Below are 27936 nucleotides of genomic sequence, written 5' to 3' on the forward strand. Positions count from 1 at the left end.
AAACTCCTGATACATTGTTAGTGAAACACAGAACTTTTCAAACATCCAGGAGAGAAATAAGACACCTTCGCAGTTACACCATGAATTAAGCACAACTCAAATTGCACAGACACTTAAGTAGATTAAAGCAGAAGCATATGCCATTTTTAATAGAGAACACACTGAGGCCAAATTTTTAAAGGAGGAGGCCTGAGGTTTGCACAGAAAAATGCACTGCAATTGCATGTCTACGTGCCTGGGAAATTACCACTATTCCACATATAAATCAGGTTATTGTGTATGAAAATAGATATTTAGGTGCTAAAACAGTCATCTATGTGCACAAAAGAGGTGATTACATGCCAACCATTAAAATTTTAGCCTCGTATTTATTTGAAAATTAAAATTCAGTATTTGTGCAAGTGACTTGATGTTTCAATTGCTGTAGTATTTTTATTGCTCATGACATAAGAAAATGAGGCTGCTCTTTATTATCAATATAAACCGATAAAAAAATAGATAAATTAAAAGTTGTTTTCAGTAAAAGACTAGTACCGCCTTTTGCACCACATAAGCCTGAGGAAGGCCAAATATTTGGCCTTCACACCCCGCAGAGTTCAGAAGAAATTGGGCTGGGCCTGGAAATCATTCTTACTAAATTCCATGAGTGCTCTGAGGAGAGATTTATTCCCCAAGCAACTTCTTCCTCAGAAAGATTATTTTTCCTGAAGCTTAAGGGGTATTACAGACTAAGTCAAGTATTGTACTTCTATCTCACCAATGTATTTGGTCAGTTATTAGTAATCATATCGGGTGGTAAGCATCCAAATATGCAGAGGTGAAATGTCAGGTTTAAAAAACCGGTTAAAGAAGGATCTGACTAATGAGGGTTTGTTGGAGCCTGAGCTCCAGTAGTTCAACAGGTGTCCTAAACACTTTTCATAAAGGAGGTAAGAGTAAGTGAAAAAAGACCCACATAGCTCTGGCAGTCAAGCTCCAATACCAGGTTGAGTCTGTTCAGCTGGAGTACTTCAAATGATATGGTGGATGAATAAAATTTAACAGCTATTTAAGTCCGCCATTTACTCTACTTCCTACAACTAGGAGAGGGAAGAAGAAGATGGAAAATAAGCTTACTATAAAAAGGTATATTCCCTGAAAGACATCACTTTAACACTCTTTACTTTATTCCTTTGGATTTAGATTTTAAAGAAAGATATGTAAGATGTGGCAAAAACATTTGATGTGCCATAGTGTTAGTTAAGAAGCTGAGAGGCAGTGAGTCAGGATGTGCGATAAAGAGCTTAGTATTTTTTTTCACTCACATTGCAGTGCTAAAATCTGTGACTGAGAGAACCTGCATCTTCAAATAATCAGGGATAAAACAATTTATGAGAGGAATCAATTTCTGTTGGACAATTTAAAGATAGGAAGTTAGAAAGCAAATCTATGTCCATGTTTGAAATAACAGTAAGAATAAGGGGAAAACAACTTTTGTGAAGTTGAACTAACTTTCTTGATGTCTTCTTTAAGTTTTGAAGTGGAAATTGATGCAGAATTTTTTTACGCTATTCACTAACTTTATTCAATGTTTTATTGAATAATTTAATGTCATTTAAAATTGTTTTAGCTTTAAAATATTATGTATCATTCAAAGTCATGAAGGCAAAAGAAAAAGCAAGCAACATACATTTCAGAGATGGAAATAGGTCAAAGGGATATTATTTAGCAGCATTTTAATATAGAACCCTGAGAGCCTCAGACATTGGTAAATTTAGATAACGGGAAACAAATAAAAATTTTTGATGCTTACTAAGAGTTACTAATAACTCTAAAACATATGTTGTTCTGTTTGACCATAATGCCATTACAATGGTACTCCACAGTTTGAAATATTAAATTTCCTGTGATTTACATCTGTGATTACACTCAGTAAAATGTATTATATTCATTAGGTCATGAAAGCAAAAAGGAATGTAATTCTACTCAGTTGTAAGATTTCCATTCAGAAGAATAGAAATATATACTGTTAGGCAGAATGGTGAATCACCTGCTATCTGCCCTGTTATGATGGTAGGCTTGTTACTTTAATTAGTCTGGTTCAGAAACTGAACTAGTTCTACTTTTTCAAATAGCACTCTCTGAGGCAATGGTTGTTTTCTTGCCAACATATATGTTATAGAAGAGGCCTATGAAACTAAAGCAAGAAAGTATCTTTACATACAATGGGATTTGTAATTAGAAACATTAAAACTAAAAAAGGTATTAGAAACTTAGTTGTGCAAATAATTTAAGGTATGTTTTGTTCTCTCTTGTGGGATAAATATTATGCTTTCTTATACATAACTAAATGGAAATGAGTTTGACATGTTGTAAATGAAAAGGGTAAATGAAACCTTGAACTATTGAGGTTGAACTACTGCAATGCTTCCATAATAAATATTTCAAATATTTGGTTGATTTGGAATCCAATCCCTCTCCCCTTCTCAAACTTACTAACCCCACAATTTACTTTGAATACTGGAAATACAAATTGCAGATACTCACTGAAGGTGACATGGTCCTTAGCTGGTCCTTTTTTTCTAATAGGGTACAAATTAACAGCTGGAACTTGGAGAACTTGGCTCATTCTGTTTTGTTGATGCAGATGGGCTTTTGTGGTTTGACCAACTGACCTCATGGGTATTGGTGACATTTCTGAAGATTTTGCGCCTCTTCTCTCATTTAAATTCTTGGTCACTGTTATGGGAAAAAATGGAATATTAGTAATTTTGCACTCTAATTTACAAGATTTATTTTAGCAATATTGAAGAAAATGACTGACCAGACAACAGCCACCTTTTAAACAGCAGTCTATACTATAACATAGATAATATCTATTCAAGGCGCTCCAGTCTTGTTAGATTTCAGAGGCAAATACATAAAAACAAATTAAAAAATATTCCTAATATTTCAATATTTTTTCAAAGAGTTATGTAGGCACACAATGCAATGAGAAATTATTTGATTTACTCCCATTATAACTGAACTTCAGTAATAGCATATTTTAGATTTCAGTGCAAAATTACAACATTGAAAAGCATGAACATCGCAACTATACAGAAAGTGTCCTCACAGCAACTGTAAGCAGTGGATCCTTTGTCCAGCTAGCTGGAAGAAAAGAGGTAGCTTCCCTTATAGGAGGCTCCCTCTGCAATTGCTGGCAGAGGGAAGGAATGAGAAAGTTTACCTGGACAGAGCAAGGAGAAACAGGAAGTGGCTGGATGAGGTGCATGTGAGAGGTCACTGTCCTTCCAGGTGACCAGGTATTTATATCCTGGGCAGTTCCAAAGAAGTAAGGTGACTGTATTTTCCCAAAAGGAAAATGGGATACCACATGGGGCCGGCCCGATCCCTGTCCTCCCACATGCAGGGCCAGCATAGTCCTGAGCTCTCTCCTCTGCGTGGTGGGCTGCTCTCCCTCCCATGTGGGGCTGGTGTTGCCAATTCCCACCCCGCCCCCATGTTCCTTTGCACCCCACTAGGGATTGCATTCTACTTGTTTGACAAAACTGTGCATTTGTCCCGTTTGCTCTTGCCAACTGATCAGCAGTTGGCAAGAGCAAACAGGACAAATGCCCAGCTTGGGGGAGAGGGGGAGGTGAGGGGAGAAAAGAGTCAGGACAGCTGGGACAGAGCTTAAAAAAAAGAACTGTCCCAGCCAAAATGGGATGTGTGGTCATCCGACAGAGAAGCCCTCTTTCACTGTGATCAGGCTGACTTGACTTGTAGCAGATATCAACTAGCATGTTTTTGATATTAATGACATTTGTGTGTCTGACTTATTCTCTTTAAATTAAGTTTGCAACATTAGGATTACCGAATTACATGTTAGAGTCCAGGTAGTATCAAGTCTTGCTGCAAGCAAAACTAGGAGAATTTTTAGTATTTAGACAATAGCTTCAGGAGCCAGGTAAATAAAAACTGATTAAAAAAAATTAAATCAGATTTTTTATTTTAAATTTAATGTATTTTTAAACAAACATATACAATTAATTTTGTTATAATAACTTATGTTAATGTCTAAACTATTATCTGTTAACGTAATTTAAATTAAATAAAAATAATACTACTCCAGCAGTACATGTTTGCTGCCAAACTTTTAAAGAAAGTCAAACCACTGAACTGGTGGAAGTCACCGGAACAAGATTGTTGAAGTGCTAAATCAGCTTTTGACAGAAACAGCCTCTTTTGCAGGTGCAGAGAGAATATTTTCTTCATTTCAGTTTATTCAACTAGTTCAGTTCAATGTAGGGATGCTGAGAGCAAAGGGAAAAGGGAAAATAATACCAGTCCCCCCCATAACGTCTGCAACATTTGCATAAATAAAGGGATTTGGGAGGGGTTGGGTCCCCAGTTCACATGATGTACTGGGGCTCCAAATTTCTCTCGACGGACCTGGTTTAATGACTAGTTCATTCACAGTTAAACTGACTGGGAACTGAAAAGGCAGGAAAGCATGTTCTCCTCTTCCAGTCCATGAAATTAAAACTACTGTAATTGTGAGAAGATGACATCTACTAGTTCTAAAAACGTGAAGGACAAGTTGACCAGAAACAATCAGTTCAATTCACTAACTACTGATAATACTTCCTTTGTTTAATGAATCAGTTTTAAATGCAAAACACATTTTACAAATTTATTTTTCTTATGAAGCCTGCACTGCACATTAAAGGTAGTTTTAATAAAATACTTTAAAATGCTGTTTTATGAATTTAATTGAATTCCAAATTCCATTCATCTAGAGCTTCACAAATCATAAGTAAAAAAAATTAACCCTCTAGTAAATAAAAAAATGCATCATTCACCATTTTCTAACAAATTTAAAAATGTAAAGATTACAAATCTAAATAGCTAATTGCTTAAAGAAATGTGTATAGTGTTTTCTCTTGGTTAGGAAAAAAGTACCAAGTTTTATGCAAAGGCTATAGTGAGTTGCAAATAAACATATTTTAGTGGTTACCAATCAATGATAATCAACCTCTCTTTAGGAAAATAACAGCAAAGTACAAAGGTGAAAACAGATTTAAATCTATTATTTAAATCAATGTTTAATACACTAATTTAAATCATGATTAAAATCGGTGATTTAAATCACCTTGATTTAATTCAATCCACCTTGCTGAGAAGCAGTGTGTTTGTGCATTTCTCTCTTCAGAAAGATTATCCACTTGTGAATCCATATATATATATACACACACACGCACACGCGCCCCAACTCAGGAAGACACTTTAACATGAGTGTAAATTTAAGCACAGAACTAATCCCATTGACTGGAGTGGGACTAAATGAATTAGGTGCATGTTTATGTACCTTACTAAATTAGGGCCATAGTAGGTTATGCCACTGTGTACTTTTCAGTCACAATTCCGCCATGGTTTTAAAGTAAGAAAATAGGATTAGCCATAACAGAAAAGTCAAAACACTAGTTCCTGTGGTCAAACTTTGGCTGCGGCCTAAACCTGATAGCTGAGAAGAGAGCAACCCTTGTCCTCATTTTTGCAGTCTTCCAATTGTGAAAGTGTTTTTTAAGGTTTATGGAAAGGGTACAAGATTCCTAAGCAACTCCCACTAGCTGTTAATTTTTTACTTGAATTATAAGGTTTGCTTTCCTCTGTTATGGAATGAGCTAATGAGCTAGTCAGCTATATGAGTACAGCTCTCTCTCTACTATATTTATTCATGTGTTCATTTAATACCATCTTGTAAAAGCATCACAAAAATCTGACTTGTATTGCTGTAGCACATGGAATTACAATAGTCAGTATAGACTCTATATCTAAACAAAGTGTTGCACAAACAGGATAAACAGTATTTGAAGTCTGGATGCCATGATTTATTTAAAAGAATTGAAAGATAACCTTGTAACACTCATGTTTCTGACACTTGAGCATTATAGGGTCATCTTTTAAGTTTGCACATAAATCATATACTGAGACTTCCACATTATATGTTCTTTTATTGCTACTAAAGAAGAAAACTGAATATAAAATGTAGTGCATGGTTCTGCCTCCAAGTGTGAGCAAACTGTGTTATTACCATACTTTGCCAAACATACAGCACAAGAAGCAGGAAAAAAGGCTGTGTTCATGCTGTGCTTTCTTTGTTCATGCAAGCTACTCTTTTTTTTTTTTTTAAATTACTTGGCATATTCTCTGACAGTGTCAACATGAAATTCAAAATCACTAATTGGATTCAAGCATGGCCATTTGCATGAGCCCCAAATCACTTCCATTACAGAAAACTTAATAAATGTTTTGTATAAGCAACAACACTACAAGAAATCTTAAAAAGAAAGCCCTCTACAATTCACAGATGAGATACTGTCAAAAAATTGGAAATATGACCTGTTAGGCAGGTGTCATTTAATTATAGGGTGATAAAAGGGCCTCTATAAGAAACTAATCACAAACTGACTTTCTAAAATTAATGAGTATTTCTGAGATTGTTCTCAATACTAAAATGGATCAGCACTGGACACTCACTGGTAATGGTGTCCCTGCATATTCCTTAAAAACACACCCATAGGCTTGGAAGGATTCGATTTTTATCAGTAAACATTGATTTCACTGTATGCACAAATACCAATGAAAAAATATTTCTATTGATAATAGAAATTAGCAGATAGCCAAAGAAAGAAAAAATGCTGATGAGAACTTAAGAGTTTGACTGAAGGATATATACTTAGTATAATTTTGACTATTTGTATTTTAATGGTTATAAAGCTTTAAAGTTTCTCAAACCCAGTGTCTACTGTCATTAACTAATTATCGTCTGATTCTCCTATTGTCTAATCTCCCCCCTTAATTTTCCACAGCTGTGAACATTTAAATTGATAAAAACATTAAAATGCTTATAAAGAAACATTGGTATTAGCCATCAAAATTATATAAAAAAATAAAAAAATAAAAATTGAATTCTGCCAAGCCTACCCATAGATACTTTGAGACATGTAAAACCTGGCACATATTTCTTGAGGAACAGGTCTCACTTCAACTTGGATTCTGACATTTAAAAAAAAAAAAAAGGAGTGAAGACAGTAACAACAGGTAGATCAGACACTCGACTACTTAACAGACTTTCCTATAAAACAAGACTGCACTCTAGTACGGTGCTTTTCAACCTCTTTTTCATTTGTGGACCATTATAATGCGACCCGATATAACACGCATTCGGATATAACGCGGTAAAGCAGTGCTCCGGGGGGGGGGGGTAGGAGGAGAGGAGGCTGCGCACTCTGGTGGATCAAAGCAAGTTCAATATAACGAGGTTTCACCTATAACGTGGTAAGATTTTTTGGCTCCCGAGGACAGCGTTATATCGAGGTAGAAGTCTATATACCTTTTCTTCTTTCTACCAAGCAATCTTAATTCCTTCCCCACTAGCTCACCTTAGTTAAGGTGTCAATAACTTATTTACAAAAATAACTAAGTATCAAAACCACATGCAATTATAATTGTTAATTTTAAAAAATAGGAATTTATTGAACTGTGTAGTACAGGGGTCGGCAACATTCGGCACGCGGCTCGCCGGGGTAAGCACCCTGGTGGGCCGGGCCAGTTTATTTACCTGCTGACGCGGCAGGTTCAGCCGATCGTGGCCCCCACTGGCCGCAGTTCACCGTTCCGGGCCAATGGGGGCAGCGGGAAGCCGCGGCCAGCACATCCCTCAGCCCGCGCCACTTCCCGCCGCCCCCATTGGCCCGGGACGGCGAACCGCGGCGAGTGAGGGCCGCGATCGGCCGAACCTGCCGCGTCAGCAGGTAAATAAACTGGTCCGGCCCGCCAGGGTGCTTACCCTGGAGAGCCACGTGCCGAACGTCCCCTGGTGTAGTATATAAGGGTAAAATATAGATGAGACTAAAGCTTATTTAGTAAGGTAGTCTCAAAGGAATTTAGTTTCAAGATTTTTCCTGCTGCTGCCCTTCATTTTTGACTGTCAATCCATGTCAGTCTCATCAGTCAACGCTGGCAATATTGGCATAACTTTCTCCCTGCTGTTCAACTCTTATTGTAAGCCATAATGCAAGAATTGCTTATTTACTCCTTATCCATGGCTAGTTTCTATATTGGTTTTGTGTCTTTTCATTTCCTTGCAGCTCATATGGTAAATGTTACTTTTATCCTTCCTTAATTCTGTAAAGTGACAGTGCAGCAAGAATGGATCAAATGTACTATAGGATTCTTTGGCAGACTTATTAAATGACGCACAACTTAACAACTGAAGGTCAAAAATAAGAGCTGTCACTCCAGACTTGTGCAAGTGCAATCCAAGACAAATGCTGGGTTGCTGAAACTGTATCAGCCAGGGTTTTTTTAGTGTCTGCAATGACACATACATTTCTTAGTACCGTGACATTTTTTTTTGTTAAAAACATTCCTAAATTTATATTTGAAGTAGTAGGGTCATCATTTAAAAATACTGTACATAATCAAGAAGTGACAGTCCTTTAAAGGGGTCACCTTCGATGCAAACATATTGTTATGTTTCTAGCACAACATCATACGTAACCAGGTTCGTATGGCAAGGAGGGTAATCCTCTCCACCAGCAACCTTGTCTAACTGAGTTTGCTTTACTTACAAGTGCTATATGCAGGCTCGCATTGAAGTGACATGATCTGGAATTTTTCCTCATCGGTTTCCACATTCAGATTGGAAAGGTACTGCTTCACCTTCCTGGCCATCTGGGCATCCTCATACAGCTTCTTGGCATTAAGGAGTGAGCTGCGTCGAGCACGTTTTTTGTGAGCACCTCCTTGAACATCAAGCATGTTTGAGTTTGTGCTGCCCTGGCTCAGAGACCTACAAAATGAAAAGGCAAATCAGTAAACTTCAGGTTCACTTCAAGAATGAAGTGCTACAGTAGCATATGCTGAAGCAGATTAATACCAGCACACTTCAGTTAGGGCTCGTGCATGCTGATGCAAATGAGTTAAAGAGATGAATAGCATTAAAACAACATTTGTCTTAAAGTAATTTGGTAAAATGACAAGAGTGTATTGAGTCTAGAAAGGATTACTCGTGAAAGTGTGGAACTGGCAAGAACCAGGCAAAATGCTGTGTAAGCTGCCTATACAGCTTTGCTAATTTAGTTCTGTTCTGCAAAACCCCTACCATTTCAATTCTGGGTTACGCTGGTGGACAAAAGTACCGACAGTGTTGAAGTTGGTTTAAGTAATTTGGTCCTCAGCATATGTTTATCTGAGACTGAAAACCTAATTTCTTGCAGAGGTGAACTATTACTGAATTATCCTACCCCAAAATGTCTGAAGAACTGGTAAAGTTGTGATAAAAAGAAAAGCACTCTCATATATACAAAGTGCATTATGTTGCTCAATCCTCATTCTGCTTTGCCAGCTAGAAATTATGCCCACAACAAAGCATTTTTTTTTTTGTTGGACTGACAGCACAGGAAACTGCAGTCTTCTATTTCTCAAAATGGCAAGCATAGAAGGACAGTGACAGTCCATGCTTTGCTCTTACTGGCCTATCAATATGCTTAAATATGATTTGGAGATACCCTGTCTGTGGAGGAGTACGTAAGACTTCCATGTCCCTTTAATCTTTGGTCTCTGAAATTGCCAAAAGGGCTGCCTATTTAGATTCACTTGCTCCTTGAGGATTTAGAGCTAGATCATCAAATAGTTTAACTTAAGCATCCACTGTTATATCTGTTGGTCACTATCCAACTTTGCTAGCTTTGACCTAAAGGTTAAAGGCTCTATTAATCCCTTACTAAATCTCTCGTAGATTCAAACTGCCATCCACCTCTTGTTCAATTGTCAAGGTATGGCCGAAAACTCTATCTTGGTCAATATTAAAATCAAGAAAATATTTTATAAATGTTCATCATGATAGCTGCATTACACAGTAAGTTCTAAAGTAAGCTTTAAATTTAACTCATATAAACGATGCCTGAATATTCTTATAAAGCATTCACAGGTATAACTTTTCTTTTAAAAGTGAATGCTGTGTAAATATATTTATAAAGGTAATTGACTTGTTAAAGAAATCACAGGTGGCAGGATATGCCACCATTATTTGGAAATATACATATTTCACAGGTATACAAGAAGGCATAAGGCCAAAAGCCCAAATGATCCAGGATCCCAAGTAACAATGCTTCACAAAATCCACAGGAAGTGTTCAGAAGAGAGTAACCATAATAGTAAAAGAGGTGGAAAATAAGCCTAACGTTTTAGGAAAAGTTAATAGAACTGGACATGTTGAACTTAAGGAAAGAATGAAGGGGGGAAGACAGCTGTCCACTATATAAAAAAAAGGAGTTTAATAAATTTTTGGATCAATCACTCGCACATGTCAAATTCAAAATAATAATAATCTCAAATACATCAAGATGATATAGGTTAATTATGGAAAACGTATCATTATTACAGCCATGCGGATGGCAAAGGATGGCAAGAGGGGTTGTGGAATCTTCAGCATTTGGATACAATTTCAATGCTAAAGTAGATACTTATCTATCAATTATGGTCAAGAACAATGAAAGACTACACATATTATGCTATAAACCATGATGCTCGCTGATATTTTAACAGTACAGTATCAAATGAAAGCTCTCTAGCAAGCTTTATATTGGTGGTAGCTACCGTGAAGCCCTGAAAACTTCACTCTGCTCCCTGGATAATGGGGGTGAGGGAACAGATTTCCTCATTAGAATCTATTCCTTTGCCCACAGGCAAAGCATACATGGATGGGAACTAGCTTCCAGAATCTCATGTACAGTTTTAAACATGATGCCCCTTTTTGCTTGAATGTGAGCGATGGCAGCCAAAAATATTTATTTGCCCTCTCCTGTTTTTTACATTAGAGATTCAAGTCCACCCTGGAATGCAATGGATGACTAGTGAACTAGCGGATTTGTCATCATCATAGAAGACCAAAAGCCAAGCAATTAGGAAGCTATTTGGAGTCAGACTTGTTAACAAAAGCAGAATTTTTAAAATCTATTTAAATTCAAACCTTAATACACATAAAAAAGAAAAGATGTTTGTGTTCGCAACTCAACATCCCTGCAACTAAGGGATGAGCATTCACAATTCACATCTCGGACTCCAACAATCTAGCAAAAATAGGGAATCCGATTTCGCATCCTTCGACTTAAAAAAGGAGGAAAAAATGCCGAGACACATAAGTTTTCAGTCTGCCTTTTTGCATCATAAAATAGTAGAACTGGGCACAAACAATTAAAAAAATTATTTGCAGTTCACCTTTAAAGGCCTATGCTTACACCCATCCCCTCCTTAATGGCTTTCTAGCATAGGAGTGAGGGTGACTGTATATGGGGTTTTAAATAAATATAAAAGAAACAAAAAGAAAAGAAACTGGCTTCAGCATGAACTGAACTCACAGTTGTAGGTCCTCACTGAAGTATTCTAGACTTTCATGTCACAGCACCACCTGCTATATCTCCTCTCTATAGTACCACATACAGAGAGATGGAAAGAGGGACAGCCAATGAACAGGTACCGAGATCTCTGCGAGGAGTGGGAGACGTTATTGGCAGAATTTACTGTGCTGATTTGCATAAGGAAATCCCACCTGGAGAAGTATAGGTGGATGACTAGACAACTTTACACTTAATTGTTAATGACCTATGGGTTTTATTTCTTATGTACGTACAGAGTTTTTAAAAAGTCAATTCCCTTTAAAAATCATCACATTTTCTCATTCTCATTTTAATTGTTTTCACAATAATCCCAAGGTTGGAACGTGTTAGGTATGTCATTGTCCTTCATACTACTCAGGAGAAAGAAATAATAGAAGAGGTATGGTGATCATCATTCCTATTTAAATTTATTTATTTTTAGTTTTTATTTAATTTGTTTTATTTATTTTTGCAATTTAGTTCTTTTTTCTTTAATGGAAACTCTAGGATCAAGGATTATTTGGATCTAGGAAGCCAAATAATGCCAATAATCAGCTCCAATATATTAAGTCATTGTAATATGCAGGCATTGGTTAGAATATTTATTAACCAATCATATTGCACTCTCAATCCTCATAATTTTGGTCGCTATTCTACATTCCTTGCACAACCAAAACTCCAAGTGAAGTCAATGAGGATTCTAGAATGTGCCCAAATGCAGGATTTGATCCTTTTAAGTACAGTTAAAAAATGTGAGATATTGTGCAACTCAGTACACTTGGACTCAAAGTTTAGAGAGGATTATAATTACAATAACCCAATACATGGTTGCAGTATAAAACTAAGTACTAGTTTGAACTTTTGAGATAGGTTTTAAAAGTTATTTTGTTTTCAAAAATACTCTGCATTACACTGTAATTAGATAACAGTTTATTTTTCTGCATTAAACTAAAGTTGAAACAGCTTATCTAGAACATAAAATCCACTCAGGGGTACAAAAGCTGACTGTACAATAGCGTTTGTTCCTGATTTTCTCTCAATCTGTTTACCAAATATATGTATTGCAGGGTTAATAAAATGCATGCTGTATTTCAAATGCATGCACTAATGAGGAGGATGCAGTATGTTAAAAGTTGCATAACCTTTGTTTATCTTAGTTGCATTCATCTCTACACTTACCCCAAACTCCTCCACCTCTTCTTCCTGCAAGCAAGAGCCATATACATTGAAGCATATATTTGAACAGAAAAGCACAGGAAAAATATCACAGTTGACAGTCAGGAAGAAAAAGATGTAGACAGGAAAGTATAGAAAAGAAAAAATGCTATCAGGCAAACATTCTTCTCAAAGAATAACATATGGTTTTAACGGAATGCGGGGGGGGGGGAACCCATACAATATTTTAATGAATATAGAAGAACATATTGCATGTTTTTATGTTTAACCTACAAATTTAAAGCCAAACTCCAGTTAACTTGTGGGAAATATTTAACATGAAAAATCAATTTTAGATGTTGCATCATCAAATTCAAACAGCTCACCTGTTATTATTTACTTTTGAGAGACAGAATGAAACCTTTATATCTTTTAGAAAAATTCACATTGTGGGAAGTATTATGAGATTAATGGCATTTAATGCATTAGGATTGTAATTATAAGAAACATACTAAGAAACGGGAACATTATAAATTTGTGTGTTTTTCATTTTGATTACTTGTGGAAAAATATGTTATTTGACAAATATAGTCTAAAGAATTAGAAGCTTTGTTCTATTAGTAATGAACTTGTCAAAGTATTTGCATGAGCACTAAAATTTTTTTTGTTCATTTGTCTTTTTAATCAAAAACTTTTTATTGGAGTTTTTATAACAGAGGAAACTGATTGACTATACAGGAGAAACGAGGAAACTGACTATAAATGAAATGAAAAAAAGACTTTTCCCCTTCTAATCACAGGTGCTACTTAGAACAATAGTAGACAAAACAACATTGTGCTATGCCACATTTGTAGCTCAATAATTACATACTAAATTTGCTCACATTACAAGTAAAATGATGCTTTTTCTAACTGCCAACCCTGAAAAATCACCATGTGAACTGAATACCAAGTTAGGTTCCTTCTGGCTAAGGCCTGGTCTACACTGTCACTTTACAGAGCTACAGCTTTCTTGCTCAGGGGTCTGAAAAAACACCCCCCGGAACGCTGCAAGTTTCAGCGCTGTAAAGTGGCAGTGTAGACACCGCTGGCAGCCAGGCTCCCACCGCTGGCAGCTATTCCCCTGGTGGAGGATGGTGGTTTACAGCGCTAGGAGAGCTCTCTCCCAGCATTGGTGCTGCAACTACACAGCTACGTTACAGCGCTGCCGCAGCAGTGCTTTAACGTTGCTAGTGAAGACATACCCTTAACTAACATTCTTACTGATTCAGTATAGGGCATCACCCTGACTCAGCTGCTGCCAAGGCCACCACAGTAAAGTCCTACTCTTGGGCTATGCAAGGGGACCATGGGTGAAGAGGGTGGGGGGTAGGGGACCTCTCTACTGTTCCAGCATAAGTCAATTCGACCAGATGCAATATGGCGGGCCCACAGAATGTATATTTACATGGATCTCGAGGCTCTAACATCCTGCACACCTGACATGGCATAGCTGCTGCTTCTTTTCCAGCCAATGGACTACAAGTAGCCTCATGTCTTGTCCCAGATTGGAGATGGTGGTGGTTCTACTCTGTACTCCATCTGCATACAGCCTGATTATACTCAGGCTGTACGCAGGTGTAGTGATTTTTTTCTGTGATGCATAATAAAATAAATAACGTTTGTACTAACATACCCTAAAGTGCTAGCCAGATTATGAAAAATAAACAGGAATATTTCCATTTTAAAACTATGGTAAAATATATTCCTTAATCTTACAAACACCCTTTGTTACAGATTTCACTCTAATGATAAATGTTAATGATAATGAAATTATAATGGAACATAAACACGTGGTCATGCACACAAACCCACACGCTACCCACTGTATAAGAGTTATCTTTAATCCTACTTCCTTGTTTAATTGCACACCTTTGTCTGAACATTACAGCTGGATCCATGTTAGCAGAGGTCATTCTGACGACTTGTCGAATTTCTTTGGCAATCATTCTAAGTTTCTCAAAATTTACCAGGCCATCCACTTTTGAATCATTTCCTGTGCAATGAAATATGTAGAACAAATATAAGCAATATGCAGTACTTTTCTAAGGCTGACATGTTATTTGTCTCCCATAATATCACCCTTCAGCAGATGTCAAAAGCCTTTAATTCAAGTATCAGTCAAAACCAGGAAGTAGTATAGTGGCAGAATACAGATGCCAGTCAGGCCCACTCAAAGTAGATAGGAATGCTTGCTCTGCCCTTGTTAATCTAACTCTAAAGTGGCAGCTGTCAGTAGGGGGAAAATGGAATAATTTGACTATGCACAGATTTATTTTCATATGTTAAAATGGTGCAAATATGAAACTGACAACATTTTCCCTTTTAAATTAGTTCAAACAATTCTGAGACAACAGATCTGAAAACTTGGCATATTTAGAACCCTTTAACCTTTACTAATGAAGAATGGAAAACTGTTAAAAAGGGAAATATTTTAAATAAAGAGAAATATTTTAAAGCAAAAGTAACCCTCTGCAAGCCACTACATGAAACTAACTCTGAAAATACTGTAATAATGAGTTTTTATGACAGAAACATATCTGAAGTGTTCCGAACATTGTTTACTACAGTCAAAAGCTCTTCTATCATAACCTTGGAGGTACTTAATGAAGATCAAGTGCAGATTTTAAAATATTTACTATCTCCACGGAATTTTTAATTTTTGTCTAGGATCTGCCTCCGCTATTATGCATTCTGCATTATATTTCATTTTAATCAAGAGGAGACTACATCTTGCATTATATTACTTATTATTTTCAGTCGTATAATTTGGAACACTGGACACAAAAGAAGAAAGGATTAAAATGTTATTCTATGTTTTGATTTATTACTTCTCTACATAGGGAGTTACCTTCGTGTAGAAATGTAATATCCTTCTTGACAACAGGAAACAGTGGAATAATTGGAGGCTGCATGCTCTGACTGCTCAGAATGTTGCGGTACTTTGCCATGTTTCTAGATGGATCAAAAAGATCTTGAAGGTCTCTAAGATGCTTTTCATATTTGCTTGGTAGCTTTTCCCAGGTACCTCTGAGTCGTGCTACTGGTGCCAGATTTAGCCCACTGTAAAAGATAATTTTTTCCATTATCAGCTGTTAAATGGAGACTATTGCATTTAATAAGGTGGTGAAGGCTTCTTCTTCTTCTTCTATTTTTTTTTTAAAGGGAAAATGGATTTTTAAAAGTCTAACTTTAAATCTGGGTATTTGCCACACTGCAGCCAAATAAGTTACCATAAGCCACTGCTGGGCACTCTCCTGAACACTGAAAATGGGACATAAAGAGTAGGACAATACTTTCATAGTCATAGTACACCAATTAAAAAATATAGTTCCAAGACAAATCTATTACCTGTGTTCAGCTAAGTTAACAACCATTTTTTGACGGTGAGATTCTATACCAAAGAAAAGATATCAAGGGTGAAAAGTTAATGAAGTGATTAGAAGGTACAGTTACAGTTACAGTAAGAAGGCAAGAGGAGTGAGCTGAACATTTATTACAAACACAAGCAGGGAGAATCTTAGGAGGAACAGATTGGGAACCTTTACAATGGACAGTGTTGATGTGCAAATTAGTGAAAGAGGCAGACATTTCAAAAAAATTGTTACATCTGACTCTTTTTAAGCATTGTAAAATGCACCAAACATTACAGACAGGTGCACATTTTATAAATCAAATTAAAAATCTCCATCCACTAAGCTAAAGTTGCATAAGAATCCTACAGTCATTAGATTAATGACTTTTGTTCATCAGTACTATGGACCCTTACAGAGTTTCAGAACAGCAAGATCCATTCTATTCTGCATCATGCATCAGCAAAATTATTCCGTGAATTCTGATTCTCCAGAATCTTTATTATAGATGGGTTAAGAAGCAGAACACACACAGCTTGATAGTCAGATTGCCAGTAGTGCAAATGCAACCAGCTGTTAGAAAAATCTTGCTTTGATATGTACACTGAACAAAAGAAGAAAGGAAAAATAGGTCAGTTAGACTAAGTAAAAGGACTTTAAAAAAATTATAGCTACTAAAAAAAGATAGCTTGTCCATCATCCTCTCTCACACACCTGCTTTCTACGGGAAGTTTCTTTCAGGAGATATTAGATTTGGGTTCCAATTGTGCATTCTGTCCATATTATTAGCTGGTTAGGTAGGTCAGTTAAATCCAGCTGCACCCCTTATTTTTCTACTCAGTCACAACTGGCTTGCTCATGTTTGCAACCCAAAACAAGACCTATGATTTTAACATTTACACTGCATAGATTAGCAATACAGAACAGTCAATATTAGATTATGTTGCACTTAAATCACTAAACTAAGATTTGCTGTTATTGATCAGGACACTGCTCTATGAAACCAAAACAATTGTCCTTTCTGAAAGGCAGCAAATAAATAAGCCTCTTTTTAATATGACATGATAGGGATTAGATATCATTTTGTTTTATTACATTTTGTCTATGCTACCACAGAAAGTAAGAAATGAAGATAAACTTACTCGTCAGCAGAAAATTAATGTTTCATTTTCTTTTGAAATATAACAACTGAAATTTGGAAGAGTTTTTTTCCCCTCTAAAATCATCACTGTGATTATCCACTATCCTTAGGAGCAGCTTAGGGCACTTAAGTACTGCCCTACACTGGGGGAGGGGGATAGAGTTGCTTACAGGGCAGCCACAAGGAAGCTTTGGGACTGAAAGAGACAATTTCTTCTTGAGGGGAATGCAAAGAGGAAATGCACCTGCTATGCTCCCTTAGGAGGGTGCATCATGAGCTCCCTGGTGTAACCAGCCAGATGCAGTGGCTGTTGGTGTGCAGGGTTGGTCATGGTGCTTTCCTCCTGTTGCCTTTTTAGGGGGAGTTGTGCCTCAAAGAGACCAAGGATAGCAATCACAACTGGCCTTACGCTAGGGACAAACTGAGAGAAAGGCTCCTTGCATTCTGACTCCTTTCCTTGTGTGTGCTCATTCAATCCTAGCTACAACCTGGCCTTTAATATGTTATCAGGACATTTTCCAGCCCCACAAAAAACTAATGACCATGACATGTCAAAATCAGTTCAACTGATTTTTTTTTGTTTGTTAGATAATTTGGCAGCCCTGCAGAAAAGATAACATCCACAAAATGCCTGCTTCTTAGCATGATTACTACATTAAATACTTCGAATGTGAATATAATATTTTCAATTTGAGAGGTTAAACATCACAGATAATAATTTTCCCAACTGCAATAAGGTCTTCCATGATAAAACTTTTTTAAACCTTCCATTATAATACAACAGTCAAATAATAAAGTCAATGAAGCAATTTAATCCTCTAAATGCTGTATTTTTCCCCAGGAATTTACATTTAGGAAAACTAGTAAGGTGTTTCTTTTGCCGTTAACCCTAACTTGGCGGCACAGAGTGTGATTAGCAGGTAATAGTATTTCATCTCTGGCCTACTAATTTTGAAGCGTACTTGAAATTTTGTATTAGCTCAAACCCTAGAGGATTTTCATGACACTCATATGCTTCCAGTGCTGGATAAGAAGGGAAAAGAATATCATTTAACGTGCTCCCTTCTTGCAGAAGGCATTTGGATTCACAGATTATTAACGAAAAGGCTTCGAAGTAATACTTCAGCATTTGATGTTATATACAGGTGAAATCAGAATTCCTTTCAATCAATATACATTGAGGTATCTGCAGTAATAATGTAATAATAATAGTGCACAAATAAGCTGATTAATTGCCAGTATATTTTAGTATACTTTATTTAAAGCAGGGTTGTACTGGTGCTTGACGACTCTTATTAAAAAATAATTGGCCCTAAGACAAAGTACATATTTCTAGTGGCATTTTACTGTATTATTAATTTTCTTAAAACAGAATCGGTATCTATATAGATACAGATTGAAAGAGTAAAAACAAATCTAACAAAATATATCAATTTAAATTTACAGTCAGATTAAAGTGTCACGATCATGAAGCCTAATCTTGCATCAACCCTCAGACTAGTCTAATCTGCTGATTTAATGCCACTCACTTGTAGAGAAGGTATTTTTAATGTAACATGGACATTATTATTAGTCTTTCGTAGTACTCACAAATATTAAGCACGGAAAGACATTCCTGTCCCAAAAAGGTTAAACTCCCACAGTGAAAATATTCTATGCAGATCAGTACAGAGAGGAGTAGAGAACACTTGTCATTTTGCAACACATTCAAAAATATAATATAGGAAATGATTTAAGCAGGAAAATAAGGCACAAATGAAGTTACTTTAAAACATTTGTATCATTCTGGTCATACTATAAGGAGATTACAGAAAATATACAATAAGAATACCACATGATACAGGGATTTACGGGTCTTAGTTTACAAGGTTACAGAAACTCAATCTATATCCTTTAGAAAAAAGCAGCTTAAAATGATGAATATATTGAACACACACCAAAAAAACAGATAAGGGAGGACCCTCACTGAGTCCTACAAACTCCTGAAGGCACCAGAACGGTTTCATGCTGCCTCTTAGGATTTATAACATACACAAGATAAGGGAAGAAAAGCTTGAGCAGGGATGGTGTCCTGTGCTAAAGCAATTTTTGAGAGGATTTAGTTTTTATAGGAGTACTTATTATAGAGAACTAGTAAGGGCAACGTGGTGAGCCACTATTGGGACGGTTTAAAGTAGCAAGACATATATTTGATTATATGGACCTTAGGAAATGCATGACAATTTTAGTTTCAATAAAGCCCATCAGCACAACATATAGGGATGCCATGCAAACAATTTCTGCAATTACTGTATTGGCAACCTTAAACAGCTCATACATCTCTGTATGAAAGGATGAATTAACATTTTATTGGAAAAAAGTAACTACTTTATAAAATCACCCACAATAAGATTTAAAAAAAAAAAACTCTCCAGAATAAAATGATTTGGAAACTCAAGTCTAAGATTACCGCTCTATATATCAAAGATAAAAGGAAGTGCATTTTAATATCATGCGGTTATGTAATTCACCATTGCCGTGATTAGTGGAATAAAAAATGTTTTAGAAATTTTGTTTAACCCAACTACACAGTTGTATAAATATCAGATTCAAAAAGCATCAAAACTGGTTAATTTTAATCTAAATACAAAATCGGCACAATTTTCCCCTAATACTATTGCCAAATCATTTGCATATCAGATAAATCATGGTCTTATAAACAAAAGCTACCAGTCATAACAATGTGCCCTCCAAACAGACCCATGCAGAAATAACTATGCTAAGAGAAGGAAGGCATCATCCAGACACAGCATGCCAAACTGCAAATGGGTTACTTGTGGCACAGCCAAAAAAAGGCATGTTTCCTTAGAAATAAGGGTAAAAACAAAGGCTGATTTCTCGAACCAGACTTCAGTTCTAGAGGGCCTGATGAAGACAAAATATAGTCAGGGAGAATAGCTCCTACCCATGAGAAACTAGGCATTAGGAAATGGCAATGAGGGTATCTATTTCTGCATCTCTACATGCACAGTACAGATCTCTTCAGGATTAGCTTCACAAATGGATAGCCCCAAATAAAACAGAATCACACATGTTCTGTAAATCAGGTTAAGGGAATTAAAGGGTGGAAAAAACTTCAAATATCATAATTCTCAGAAATAGTATTAGTGTTGATTGGCTGAAAAGTTAGTCCAGATAGACGTATTGTGAAGAACTGTCTTTTTGACAAGTGATGGGGTCTAAGCAATTGAGAAAAGGACATTTGTTTGGTTCAGACTATTCAAGTCAATGAAATTGCATATGGTATAAATCAGAATTAGACCCAAAATGCAAAGAAAGAACCCAAATATATTAAGTAGAGAGAACAGAAAAGGTGCTGAGTGACTGGTTAGAGAACAGAGGAAAATTTAAACTAGCAGACCAAGATGAGACAGATTGGAGAACGGGTGGGGGAAGAGTCTACAAGAGTGGGGGGGGGATTATGTAACTGCCTTATCTCTGGTTTCTTTCAAATACACAGGGAGAAAGTAATGATGAGTGAGAAAAGGGGGAAAAGGAAGTATGCTCAAAAGCCCAAAGTGCTCAGGAATCAGAGAAGCAAAGCAACCAATGAAAACAGCAGCAATATTCAGTAGGTTTCTAAACCAAGAACACAGCTCGTCCAAACACCCTCTCTCCTTTACTTATCCTCATGGACAGCTAAGAATACACAGGTAACAGTTAAGGAGCAATGACAAATACCACAGTACAAACACTTAAAAAAAACTGAGGGAGAGGGAAGGGGGGAAAAGTAGTGAATTTATACCTTTTTGTATAGACTGGTATGCTCTGCAACCAGAAAATTTGTTCTAAAATATACTGTATACAAGTTGTTGTCAGACTAAATAGTCTTTTCTTCCCTACAATGGAAGTTACTAAAATTGCATTTGATGCCACAATCATATTCAGCTCTAATTTAAAATGGGTAAAAAATATAAAATTCAGATGATCAATATCTGCCAAATAATAGTACTTTACCTTATAACGGCAAACATGGAATTGAAGTTCTTGCATTCTCGACAGTGTAGGGCAATCTTAATGAAATGCTTAACAATCTTCATTCTTTTGAGCTGGTTGGGCTCTGTTAAAATTTCTGTGGCAACCCAGAATGTCTCTTGGTTAATGACATCCTCAAACTGTTTCAGGTGAGCATTTCCTGTTTTGGAGTCCATCTTATAGAGGTCATCGATGTATTCAGTAGGCTCAATATTGCGAAATAATTCAAAGTCCCTCATTGATAGCTGAGTAGCCACCTCAATAGTGCTCAGTTGAAGAAGAGAAATCTGACTCTCTCTAAGCAGCTCCTGGGCATCCTCATCTGAGCATAATGTCTCTGTTTCCATATTGTTTTTCAGATAATACCTAAAGGTAAATTGTATTATAATAATAAACTTTAGAGCAGCTTTCCTCTGACATTCTGAAAGTACTTTACATACAATTAAATTTAACATCACCCCTTGATGCCTCAGCATTATCCTCACTTGACAGATGTACCAACTGGCGAGGTTATCTATAATGGACATGCCTAGCACCGAATAGTGAGAGGCAATTTGGGAATGGAACTCAGGTGAGTTCCAACTCTCAGCTTCTTACTCTACCCACTGCGCAACGCTGTCATTACTAAAGTGAAAAAGTTTAATATGCTATGAGGCCATTATAATATTTTCTTCCTCTTCATTAATCACTAGTTTCTATATACTAGCCTGCAATAGTGTAGATAATAGCCTTGCCCTTCAGTAAAAGGTCAGTAGCTTGTCTATTTGCAAATGCAGCAGTAAATTAACATTTTGAATGGCCCTGGATCCTGAGAAATATTTGAAATCTTGATGTAAATGTATTTTCCCATTTTTGATGGAAAAATTAGCATAATATATTAGCATGTACATGAAGCACACAGTACTCAGGAAATGAAAAGGCATGTAAGAAAATCACTTTCATGGTCCAAAGGAGATCACTTACAGATATAGAAATGACTCTCCTTCATAAATTCTCTATTGCCTTGTAAGGAGAATTGAACAGAATTTTCTACTTTCTAACATATCTTCTGGTCTGGACCAGATCATCAGGCAATGTGCTAAAGCCCTTAATGTTTGTGAGACAACTCACAATGATTTGCATAAAATCACGTATCTTAAGTTAATATCGGCTAGCTGTAATATTACATTTTAGAAAAGGAAAGTTAGCTTATATTTTGATTAGAAAGTAAATATGGTAAACATCACAAGAGTATATATATTATTCCTTTTTAATGTAAACCATTGTATATCTTGCACTGACCTTCTGAATTAAGTTATCTAGTGACTGAACTTATTTCAAACTTTTTTAAACACTAAAGTTTATCCACCATGTATTACTCAGATATTACACTTTTCTAATATTCAGATATCCAACTACCACTTGTCATGAATCTCTCCTCCTTTAGAGTGATGGATAACACCATACCAGTGACTAAAAATATCTGTAGGGGAACTCACATTCCTACATCCATGGTGAAAGTGTTTTTTATGACCATCACTTAAACTCAGTTTGAGAGCTCTGAAAAAGTTGCAGTGGCCAGGAAAGCTTTCTTGCAAACTGCTGAGACACTAGACAAGAAAGTTCTGAGAGCTATTGGCATTTATGGAGGAAAAACCTTAGCCCTCATCTCCCAGCAAAACATCCTTAGCAGCTGTAGGAAGCCTTCCTTCTAGTGCTGATTAATGGCACTGGAATTCAGTGTAAGTATACAATTTACCAGATGGACAGCATCAGAGATCATAAGTACCAGAATGCGAGGAATAAGTTCTCATCAACTTCAGGTGGAAATGATCTCCCTTCCCCACTCCAAGAAAGCCTGAGATTATAATTACATGCTGAGTGGATGCATAAAATATTTTTTTCTGCCATAAAAGCAGGAAAAGAGCAGACAGGTCAAATAAGCACAGCAAGCAGAAACACTATAATTACAGTTTAAAATAATTCAGCTTATTTGCACATAGCCTAGGGCAGCAATTCTGTTAGAATATTTGTGTACACTGAAATAAATGCTTACATCTTTAGCAATTCTCAGTAATATAAGAGACAATTCTAGACTTTCTTCTCCAGTTTTAATAGGGACACTATTCTCTGATATTTCTGTCAAAATGCTTCACTTTTAAAGACAAAGTCAAACAAAACAAAACAAGTACAATTTTACCTTCCATTGAGCTGGATTCTGTCTGCTAATTTGGAGAACTGATCTGGAAGCCTTCTCTGTTTGATGACTCCCTCAGGACTAACAGACACCTCACACAGAGAGTAGGTTTCTGGGGCTCCTATCAAGTTGAATTCGTGCACTGCATGACTCACAACTTCTTTTGCGGTAGTGTCTTTGCTTATTATAATGTAACAGCTTTGTTGATCTGCTTTGAAAACTCTTATAACTTGATCTGGAATATCTAAATTTAAAGAAAAACACCTTTAAAATGCAAAACTGTTACTTCCCTTGAAAGAATAAAAAAGTATTCATCTGTCGGATGGGGTGGGAACACCTAGGTCTAGATAAAAAGTAAATGCTCAGTATTTGTTCTCTTTTTTCTAAAAATCCATCCTGTTTTTTCCATAATTAAGAACAGTTAATTACTTTCACAGGATGCAGTGTTGTTGTAGCTGTGTTAGTACCAGGATACTAGCGAAACAAGATGGGTGAGATAATGTCTTTTATTGAACCAACTTCTGATGGTGAGACAGACAAGCTTTTGAGCCACATAGAGCTCTTCCTCAGGTCTGAGAAAGTTATGCAGAATGTCGCTGGTAAATACAAGGTCGAATAAATAGTTTAGCATGAATAGATAGAATATATGCTAAGGGCCCGTTCAAGATGAAGTCCCTTTTTCCAGGGGAAAAGAATAGTAATTTATGATTTGCTACCAGCAGCCTTTCCCAGTTGGAAGAAAAAGTATCCCCGCAGCAGCTGTAACTGAGTTGAAGAGGGGACGGGCCTAAATAACGTGGTGAACGAAAACTGTGATTCTACCAACTTTTTCACTATTTGTATAGTAAAAGCCGCCTCGGTCATATTGATGAATGGTGGACCACTAAAGTTTAGATCTCCCATATGGGTGCGGGGAGGGTACTCAAAGAACTGTTCAATAAAAGTAAAAATAATTTTTATGTAAGTATTAATTTGAAGTGGAAAAGCTGAGAACGAACAGGGTAAATATTTCATTATGAAAAAGTGTGTACATTGATAAGAAGAATCAGAAACCAGCAAAAGGCCATCTATCGATAACCCTCAAAGGAGTAATGAAACCTTAAAAACAATCTGTCTGTACTGAATAAACAAGCATTATATTGTCTGATTCTTATGAATAGTATTTGATGTAAAAATACCTACAAATTCAATGTTTAAAGCAAACAATTTTGATGAAATTTTGAAAATTTACCAAGAATCTTATCTTGATATATCTGTTAAAAATCTACAAAATACATGGGTTAGAACCTATAAATAGGAATGCATATTTTAAAAAAATGTATTACTTTATTTTACGAGTCACAAAGAAAGACATACTGATACCAACCACTTTGGTTTGGGTTCTGTTGCTGGTTTTTCTGTTTGTTTTTGTTTAAATGTAAACAGTATTTTTAAAAATCTATTTTCCCATTCATGATTCAATTTGTAGGAAAAAAACAGTGGACATTCAAGTTGGCAAGCAAAAAGTTTTATTACAAAAAAATTAAACATACCACCACCAGATAGCCCTTATATAGCACTTTTCATCAGTAGATCTTCAAGTGCTTTACAGGTGGTCAGTAGCATTATCCCCATTTTATAGATGAGGAAACTGAGGCACAGCGTGGGTAAGTGACTTGCCCAAGGTCACCCAGTAGGCTAGTAAAATAGAATCCATGTCTCCTTAGTCTCAGTTCAGTGCTTTACCCACTAAGCCACACCACCTGCCCCACAAAATAAATAGTTGGTTTAGTTAAAAATGGGTTATAGGGCATGCAAATGTCCAATAAGCAACAACAATAATTCTAATAATAAAGTTTATGAGGCAAATAAAAAATTGTAAACAAATATTTGTTCATTTCAACATACAAGACATGCAATACAAAGAAGATTAGGCTGCCAGAACTCAGGATACTTACAGTAAAAACCAACAGCTGCAGGCAGCAAAAACAAAAATAAATCCATTTATGTAAACATAAGATCTACAGATTACAAGAATAATCAATAGTCAAATGAATGTAATATGCTGATCTGCCAAAAAGCTATTTTATACTTCCTTACATTCAAAAATGACTTTGCACACGCATACTATTAAACTGAACACTGGTTAAGAAAGTCATTAGCTGTGGCCAGTTAATCTATGGAAAATCCTACACCAACATTAAATCAAGATTTTTAGAAAAGTGTGTTTTTTACATATAGAAAAACAATGAATTTGCAGCAAGAAGGGAAGTGATTTGTCATGGATATTTATGTACAAGATATATATGTACATCTATTTTACAAGAGAAGTTACGAAGTTAACGTTAAGTTACATTTATAAAATCTTAGCCAAAAGGTAGTTTAATGAATGTATAATTACGCTTAGAATTTACATATAGAATAAGGAAACACATGATTCTGGCTTGACATGTTTACTGGCAGCTGCATATGATCAGCATTTGCCTCCTGCAGCCACTCCATTCCTATAGCAGCAGCAACAGAGAGGCACAGGTAATAAAACTGAAAAGTTTTATTTTTGTTTTTCAAAAATACATTTGAATGAATGAAATGCTCATCAAGGTGTGGGACCAATAGCACTAGCTTGGTACCATACAGGTCCTACCCTTACCCGATATGCTTTCGGAGTGTTTTTTCATGGACTGCACATGAACAGAAGCTACAATAGGAGGGGCACAGGCATTGGGAGGAGATGGTAAAGAAGTGATCAGGGAGCAGACAAGGCCAAGCCACTCTCACTAAAATAGTGGTAGAGCTTCTAAATGGAGGGCACTTGAGATGGCAGGTTCTGCTTTTGCTTAGAGAGAAGAGCGAGCTCTCAAGTTACGGCAAAGGAGACCTGGCACGAAGGCTTAAGAGGTGAGGCTCTTTTGGGGGTTTTGTTGTTTCTCTCCAGTTTGGGACCTGATAGGGCCATGGCATGAACAGGTGAGTACAGCTGACATGTTTAGTGCCAGTAGAAGATATTGTTTCCCCTCAAATTGGTACTTTTAGTAAAAGTTGCAAATAAAGCTTAAAAGCAAACTAACACTGTGGAGCCTTTATTCACTGTGGCAATGTCATTGTAAACACTATCTAAATGTTAGGAACCAGTACATAAAAATGTAGTTTTGTAAATTAGCTTTATATTAGGTTTTACTAAAACATGTAAACATTCAGAATCTCTATGTATTGATTTGTAAATAGACCTTGCTACATCAACTAATATATTCTCAGACTGAGTGCTCCAGTGGGTTGGAAAGTTCATTACACATACACAACATAGAGAGACGTATTATTTTACCTGAAGGATTAGTAAAATCCAGCATGCTGGTTGTAGGCTGCAACAGATCAGGACTACTTGATGAGAGTGTTCCAGGGATAGGCATTATGGCCAAACTGTGTCTGCACTGCCTTGTTCCAACAATACTGTCATCCTGTGACTGGCTGACACTGCCATCACTGTAAAATAGTTTTAAAAATTACCTACATTTAGCCCAGGCAAAAGTAAAAATCATTTCTCCTTTGTAGGTGCAATGATGCAAAACAAGAACCTTCTCTAAGTCACGGCTTCCTTAACAACAATCCGATGCACAACACAAGATCGAACAGATTAAAACACAGTACATTCCAGAAAAAAAAAATCCTTGTGATCTCAACACAGAATAAATCTGTCCTTTTAGTTTAATTTAACTCCATTTCTTAATTGATTACTTTTGAACATTACCAAAATATTCTGCATAAGAGTAAAAATATTAGGGTGTGACTTAGTGCAAAGAAATGTTTGGAGGTAAAAGCACTATAGCTCCAAACAAGCTACAATGTAAAACACCTTATAAAATTACCCAATACAGAAGTACTTACATATTGTATCTGACGTACTAGCTTGGTGATATATAAAGAGAGACCAGGTGAATACACATTGTAGGCTAAGACATTCATGCTCATTTACAGCATAACCAGTGGGAGGGTGAAAGTGTTGCTCAGCACAGCATAAAACATTGGAGTAGAAATTTCCATATGGGTGGTCCTATGCACTTCATCTGAACAATGCAGCTGACTATGCCTTTACTAGTCATGGCCAAACGTTTTAATCTTTTTTATTATATAAATTAGGGCTGTCAAGAGATTAAAAATATTAATCGTGATTAATCGCACTATTAAACAATAATAGAATACTATTTATTTAAATATTTTTGGGTGTTTTCTACATTTTCAAATATATTGATTTCAATTACAACACAGAATACAAAGTGTACAGTGCTCACTTCATGTTTATTTTTGATTACAAGTATTTGCACTGTATAAAAACAAACAAAATAGTATTTTTAAATTAATCTAATACAAGTACCATAGTGCAACCTCTTAGCATGAAAGTTGAACTTACAAATGTAGAGTGATGTACAAAAAAACCCCTACATTTAAAAATAAAATAATCATAGAATCATAGAACTGTAGGGGACCTCGAGAGGTCATCTAGTCCAGTCCCCTGCACTCATAGCAGAACTAATTATCTAGACCATTCCTGACAGGTGTTTGTCTAACCTGCTCTTAAAAAGCTCCAATGATGGAGTTTCCACAGCCCCCCTCCGCAATTTATTCCCGTGCTTAATCACCCTAATAGTTAGGAGGTTTTTCCTAATATCCAACCTA

At 36.2% G+C, this 27936-nt stretch overlaps 1 protein-coding gene across 12 annotated transcripts in view; it reads right to left on the bottom strand.

The window, feature by feature from the left end:
* The window catches only part of RAPGEF6 (Rap guanine nucleotide exchange factor 6), a 226793-nt gene that overhangs the window by 22678 nt on the left and 176179 nt on the right, over positions 1-27936 (bottom strand). For 5 of the 12 annotated variants that reach the window (XR_004646763.1, XM_034778390.1, XM_034778386.1 and 2 more), the window contains 8 exons: positions 26588-26745; positions 23290-23530; positions 21093-21476; positions 15454-15665; positions 14475-14598; positions 12588-12611; positions 8601-8821; positions 2527-2718 (listed from right to left, as the gene is read on the bottom strand). Coding sequence is in view for 10 of the 12 variants with exons in the window: in XM_034778390.1 (XP_034634281.1) it covers positions 2527-2718; positions 8601-8821; positions 12588-12611; positions 14475-14598; positions 15454-15665; positions 21093-21476; positions 23290-23530; positions 26588-26745 (1556 nt within the window). In the remaining 2 variants the exon portion in view is untranslated. Of the gene's footprint in view, positions 1-2526; positions 2719-8600; positions 8822-12587; positions 12612-14474; positions 14599-15453; positions 15666-21092; positions 21477-23289; positions 23531-25223; positions 25239-26587; positions 26746-27936 lie in introns of all 12 variants that reach the window. The other 7 variants (XM_034778388.1, XM_034778380.1, XM_034778389.1 and 4 more) reach the window with 3 other exon arrangements.

Source organism: Trachemys scripta, chromosome 8 (genome assembly GCF_013100865.1).
Source record: "Trachemys scripta elegans isolate TJP31775 chromosome 8, CAS_Tse_1.0, whole genome shotgun sequence".
Taxonomy (NCBI): domain Eukaryota; kingdom Metazoa; phylum Chordata; order Testudines; family Emydidae; genus Trachemys; species Trachemys scripta.